Source organism: Gigantopelta aegis, chromosome 9 (assembly GCF_016097555.1).
Source record: "Gigantopelta aegis isolate Gae_Host chromosome 9, Gae_host_genome, whole genome shotgun sequence".
In the NCBI taxonomy this organism is placed as follows: Eukaryota; Metazoa; Mollusca; class Gastropoda; order Neomphalida; family Peltospiridae; genus Gigantopelta; species Gigantopelta aegis.
The window spans coordinates 69,938,181-69,944,846 of record NC_054707.1 but is presented as its reverse complement, the minus strand read 5'-3'; the positions used below and the strand labels follow the sequence as shown (position 1 = coordinate 69,944,846).

Sequence of the window (6,666 nt, the reverse complement as noted above, 5' to 3'; positions counted from 1 at the left end):
ACTGGACGACATGAGGGGTTTCCCGAATAATTTATTTGTTTTGTCGATTGTCCGCAAAGAATTTTGGGTAAACATAGTGGGTTGACTCTCAAGTAAACTAGCAATGAGATTCATGCTCTCTCAACCTAATCCCCCCCCCCCCCACCTGGGGGGATTGATGGCTAGCTATGGCTTGCTGTTGGAATACCGCGTCGCGTACACCGGGTCACGGGCAACCGTGACCTTGGTGTACGGGGACGCGGTTACAACCAAGAGGAAGAGGACAAGGAAGAAGAAACGTGCGCCGGGGACAGCTCAGGCGGGGACAAAGCTGGTGGCTCAACCACCAGCGGCGGTCCCGTCTGCGTCGCTGCCCCCACCACGACCAATCCAGACGGAGCGGAAGGAGGCGATTCGGCAACCAACCGCACCAACAGTGAAGCGGAAAGAGGAGCAACTATCCAATGCACCACGGCCTGCATCACCTGTTCTCGCCCGTCGCCCATCAGCGTCGAGACCCCCACCCACGGGGGACTCCGCGATGGCGACATTGGATGTTGGAGTTGCTAAGCGGAAGGCCGTGACCCCCCCCCCCCCCCCCGGGGGGACCAACCAGCCAAGACGCGGCCTCCTGCTTCTTCCAGGGATGAATGGCAGCTCGCGAAACAGAAAATCAAGAGTCAGTACGCCAAGTACGTGATCGGTGACGTCTCGGATCCCTACAAACTGCCAGGCGGGATCCAAGAGAAAGAATTTAAGACCTTCCCGGATGGCAACCAGATCGCCATCCATCCTGGGGATCTACGGGGAATCGGACAGGTCCTGGTCACCACCTCGCGCCGGGATGGCTTGTACAGACAGGGGATCCTCTACAAAGAGATGGACAACCACACCGTCCACAGGATCATCAAGATCATCGCCGGCGCCCAGTACCTGCCACTGGCCCAATGCCTATGGGCGCACGACTTCAGGAAGTTGGTGCCCCACTTCGACCGGAGTTACATCATCTCCTCCCCGTAGACGCCAACCTTAACTAGGACAGGTAACCTCCTTTTTGGGCTTAGTTGGACTTTAAACATTTTTCGATCGAGCTTCCAAATTCTTATGTTTATTTTTTTTATAAATAGTCCAACGCATTTTACTTTGGCGCCCGTTTAATTGCTCAAATCACCTTAAAACCTTTTCGACCGAGCAGTCAAACTTATTTTTGGGTTTAAACTCTTAGTCCGGACATGATGTTAGGTGCAGTTATTCTCCGTAGACATAGGTTTTTGTAGTTAGATCCGAAGGAATCGAAATTCAGCCAGTCAGAACACGGCCCATTTTCGGTGTCTACTAGTCGGTCCGCGCAGTCGCTGGACCCTACTAAATACTTGTATTCCAAATTCCGCCCACCTCAAACTCCCCCCCCCCCCTTGTCCTAGACTTAGTCACTGGCGAAGTCAGAGATTAAGCCCATGACAGGCGTGCATGAAGCTTTCGTGGCATATATGTACGTTAAACCTTTAAAAACAAACAAACAAACATAGTGGGTTGAATGTGTACGCATAAAACAGTGACGTAACTAGTTAATGTGTGTGAATGGAATTATTTAGTTATAAATTTTATAGGCATATAGCTAAAGGTATAAACTTTATGTTTCAAAGCAAAAAATAAATATATATATTTGCCGGTAACCCAATTATTGCAACTTTATCAAAGCACATTTAAAAGTCATTCTGGTGCATATATAGTTTTTTTATCTCACGTACAAACTAGAAGCTATGCTCAGTGAGTCGGTGTCTGTGGCCTCATTACCAGTTTTATGATCTGGAGAGCTTAAGAAAAGAAACTCGCTGCTTGCATATTCTATTTTGTACTTGTGCTAGATGTTCCACGCCTGAGTGGTCGTAGTATATATGCAATCTTGTGGGAACGTGCACTGCATATGCCTCAGTCTTTAACCATTTGACCTCTCCTGTGAGAACGCGCATTGCATAATATGCCGCCTGACGATTCCTTGTTGATAGTAAACAGTAGGTTAGCGCTAGGACTAGGTTTACTATGACATACGGAATAGTGTGTGCCCAGAGCATATATCACTCATATTAAAGTTTGTTTTGGTTAAACATTGATTAATTAATCATCGCATGCGCGTGTGCAGGAATGTATGCCGGGGGCGAGGGTGGGGACATCTATATTGTAACAAGCAAAGTTTATTCCCGTCGGTGGGCCCATTGCGCTATGTCTCGTTCCAGCCAGTGCTCCACAACTGGTGTAACAAAGGCCGCGGTATGTACCATCCTGTATGTGGGATGGTGCATATACAAGATCCCTTGCTGCTAATCGAAAAGAGTAGCCCATGAAGTGGCGACAGCGGGTTTCCTTTCTCATATGTGTGTGGTTCTTAACCATATGTCCGACGCCAATTAACCGTAAATAAAATATGTTGAGTGTGTCGTTAAATAAAACATTTCATTCCTTCCTTCTTGGCATCCTAAATTACCACTTATGGTTTAAAAATAAAGAGATATACAGGTATTTGTAGTCTCAAAGAGGACTTATTGTAAATATTTTTAGTTAAATTGTCATGTTGCATTCCAAAATGTGTCCCAAAAATGCATTATTTTGGGTGCATATTTGACAATGTTCACACCCATACAAACCACACCCAAGCGGGAATTGGCGGATATAACGCATATATTTATGGATTACTTTGCTCATCAAACCTTACAAAAATACTCATTTGAATAAAGGTTTAGCTGTTTAGCTTGCTTGAAACTTAGCCAAACTGAAGAAGACATCCACTGAGGTGATTCGATCCTTCGACCAAACACATCATGCGAGCGCTTTACCGACTGCCCTAGATCAAAACCTTCACGTACGTCTGTTCGTAACAAAACTGTCTTAAGCTATGTCATTACAATGCATTTTATAGCCTACGACCGTTGTACGATTGTCGTAGCGCTAAGATGGCTATAAAAATCGGGAACCAGGTGGTTAAGCCATCGGACTTAAGGCCGGTAGGTACTGGTTTCGCAGCCTGGTACCGGCTCCCACTCAGAGCGAGTTTTAACGACTCGGTGAGTAGGTGTAAGGTCACTACACTGACTTCTCTCACACCAACAACTAACCACTAGCCCCTTGTCCTGAACAGAAAGGCCAGAAAGTTGAGGTGTGTGCCCAGGACAGCGAGGTTGAATCTTAATTTGATATATGCACGAACGTATACATTAATGAATCAAGTTGTACTGGGAGAGGAGAGGGGAGTACGTAGTGCATGCCCACTAAGTGGTAAAGTGCTCGCCTGATACGGTCTAGAGATCCCCGTCTGCGAGCCCATTGGGCTATTTCTCATCATCGTGTAACAAAGGTCATGGCACATACTATCCTGTATCCTGTCAATGGGGTGGTGCTTATAAAGATTTGTCGCTGCTAATCGAAGAATAGTCCATTGAGTGGCAGTAGCTGGTTTCCTCAATCATTATTTGTATGATCCTTATATCCGACGTTTTAAAACCCGAAAGTGCATCTTTAAAAGAGCACAAGAACAAAATAAAAACATGATAATACAGTCAAAGACAAATTAATTGAAGATGGGTTTTTATTATGGTAATAAATACAATGATGTAGCACTAGTTATACAGACATAAACAAGAGCAGCAAACGTGGATCAAACAATATAAAGTGAGTTGGCTTGTTTTTAGGTGGGTTCAGATTGAGTGAGTTGGTTTTGTTTTTCGGTGTGATTTGAGTGAGTTGGTTTGTTTTCGGTGGGTTCTGAATGAGTGAGTTGTTTTTTGGTGGATTCTGAATGAGTTGGCTTGGGTGGGGTTTTTTTGGTGGGTTCTGAGTGAGTGATTTGGCTTGTTTTCCGGTGGGTTCTGTGTGAGTTGGCTTGGGTGTTTTTTGGTGGGTTCAGAGTGAGTGTGTGATCGAATGAACCAATTAGTGATGAAAATATATAAGTTTAGTAAATAATATGTGGTCTCCCAAGGCTGGACCTAGCATAGTAACAGGGAGTCCATAGGAGGCGGCAAAGAAACATTATTGCATTAGGCCCAACATTACATGCATAAAAGGCATTTTCAAAAAGAAAAAGAAAACTAGAAGCATATATATGTAAGACAAAAAAACTAACCAGATATATTTATGATGAAATTTCATACAAGAGCCTCTAATACAACCTTAATTCAAAATACGATGATTATTTAATATCCATTGAAACCAATAGCTTGAGTTAATTCTATTTTGTTAATTTTCCAAATAATTTTATTTTAAGAGTCAAATTCTAGTTTATATGTTTTTCATTCACTCATGTTCACAAACCAAGATATATTCCGTCTAGTATACTACGTTACAAAATGGTACCTTGGCGTGCGAAGATGGCGTTCACTATAATTATTACGATGTGTTTACGTCCAACAGAGAACAACATGAGTAAAACCATAGAGGAAATCGCTGTCAGTCAGGATGAGAATTAGACAACTTGAAGAAATGATATCTGCTTCACAAGGTACATCTTTTGGGGCAAAAGTCCAGGAGTCCATGAAAGCGCAGTCATGAACACCATAAACGCCTGAACACTGGTTTGACGAGTAACCGTGTCGATACTTCAGTGTACTTGTCATAATATGTCCAAAAGGTCTTGAAGCATTGGCTTTAAATTGATATTCTTGCTACGACTCCACTACAAGAAAAGAACAAATAAATAAATAAACGCACGTACATGTATATATGAATGCACACAACCACGCACACACGAATGTCCATACATACACACACACACACACACACACACACACACACATATATATATATATATATATATATATATATATATATACATACATACATACATACATTCATTCATTCATACACACGCATACACACACACACATACACACACGTATATACATACATACATACATACATTCATACATACATACATACATGGATATAATCAATAGCTCCGAAGGTATTGTGGCAAATCTGTAATTTGCAGGCGATTCGGTGCCATAGGTTCGCGCCCCAGCAATGGCATAGAACAATTTGTGAGGCCAGAAAGGATTTAATTATTCCATGCGCCTGTCCGTTAATATCTATGTATGTAACAGTCAACCACGACATACATACGATAGATAGATATTCATACATCAGTACATACATTCTTGATACTGTTAACTTTCTTAGTATTTACTAATATTTATTATTTTATTTTTGGGGGAGTAGGGGGGGGGGGTTAATGTTAGTGGGGTTTTTACCGAGTGGACTTTTTTCCGTTGCCTCGCTGTCTGCTAAATCTGTTTCTTGACTTATGTCAGTGTTCGGTGCCACCTCGCTCTCGCGTGGTTCCGTCTGGCGTTTCTGCAAACAATTCTCGACAACGTAATACTGAAGAAACGCTCGTGTACTGTTGTATCCCCGCTGAAAGATAAAATATTAACGTTTAGTAACCCGTTTTACGAAGTGATCTTAACGCTAAGATCGCTTGAATAGCATATTACAGTACGGTAGCTACTGTATACACTTAAGGTTATCTTAGCGCTAAGATCGCTTCGTAAAACGTGTTCTTGTGAAACAAATTTACTTTGGTATAATTTGTATTCAGTTCTCGGCGACTATTAATATGATGACGACCAATAGATGTTTTCACGACTGTAATAAGACTTTAAATATATTGTTTTTAAATAAAATGTTTGTGGTTATATATTTAACGTATTTCTGTTCTTTTTTATTTTCACTAGGTCAAACTTCATTTTAATTCTTAATATATAGTCTTCCGTACGTACAAAAGTACTGGAATACCAAATCCAGTTTGGGCTACTTACAAATATTAGGAAGATCAGAAACACATTGAATGTACAGACATTGATATTCTAAATAAGAAATATATTTAATATGTGATACAGGCCGTTACATTTTATTAGTCGAAAACATCGTACAATGCAGCAAACTCATGATAATCCCTTTAAAGGGGCAGACTCTGGTTTTTTAAACACTACAGCATATTTTTCACTATTAGAGCCGTTTATAATCACTGAAATCAAACATTACTTATATTTTATTCTTTAGATTATCCATTTCCGTAGAACCAAAGTGTTTCTGGTCATCCTGGTGTTTGTAGTACCAAAAATTGCATTTGTCATATTTTTAAAAACGCACGTGCGTCTGAGAAGTAGCGGTTTATTGGTTCGAATTCTAGTCTATTTTTAAGGATATTTTCTATTTTAACGTCACATACTCTTCTTTCACTCTATTATTGTAAATTAACTAAACTTTAATATGGAAACAGGTTCATAAAGTGAAAACAATTATATGTTTACCTACGACGTACATTTATGTTGCATGTTTAAAAATTTTAAATGATTAGAGGAAGGCGTCCGAAGTCGTAAATTATATTTAAGCGTAATGCGTATGCATATACGTACACATAAACCGGAATGCGGATTACCAACAAATACAATTCTTGCGCTGTAGTATCCAGGGCTCGTGCTTATAAACTTTTTAGAGTCCACTGTCCAGATTCAATCTCTAATGACGTCACACGCATACAATTTGTATGGCGTTGTCATGACATTAGTGTCTCAGACTCTGTTAGAGTCTCGTGTCTTGACTCTAAAACGTGCTATAAGCACCAGGCCAGGTCCACTTTGTTTTGCTAGAAGTACTCAAAGGTCAGCCTGTCATACGATAATTAACTAATAA

The 6,666-nt window shown here is 41.1% G+C and overlaps 1 protein-coding gene and 1 long non-coding RNA gene across 2 annotated transcripts in view; one reads left to right on the top strand and one right to left on the bottom strand.

Moving 5' to 3' along the window:
* LOC121380416 overlaps nt 1-6,666 on the top strand; it is a 29,187-nt gene that overhangs the window by 9,138 nt on the left and 13,383 nt on the right. The gene's annotated exons all lie outside the window — the stretch shown is intronic.
* Nucleotides 3,560-6,666, bottom strand: part of LOC121380414 — a 54,942-nt gene continuing 51,835 nt past the window's right edge. The window contains exons 14-15 of the mRNA XM_041509216.1: nt 5,223-5,385; nt 3,560-4,648 (exon numbers count right to left, since the gene is read on the bottom strand). Coding sequence (XP_041365150.1) covers nt 4,638-4,648; nt 5,223-5,385 — 174 coding nt within the window. The 3' untranslated portion in view covers nt 3,560-4,637. The remainder of the gene's footprint in view (nt 4,649-5,222; nt 5,386-6,666) is intronic.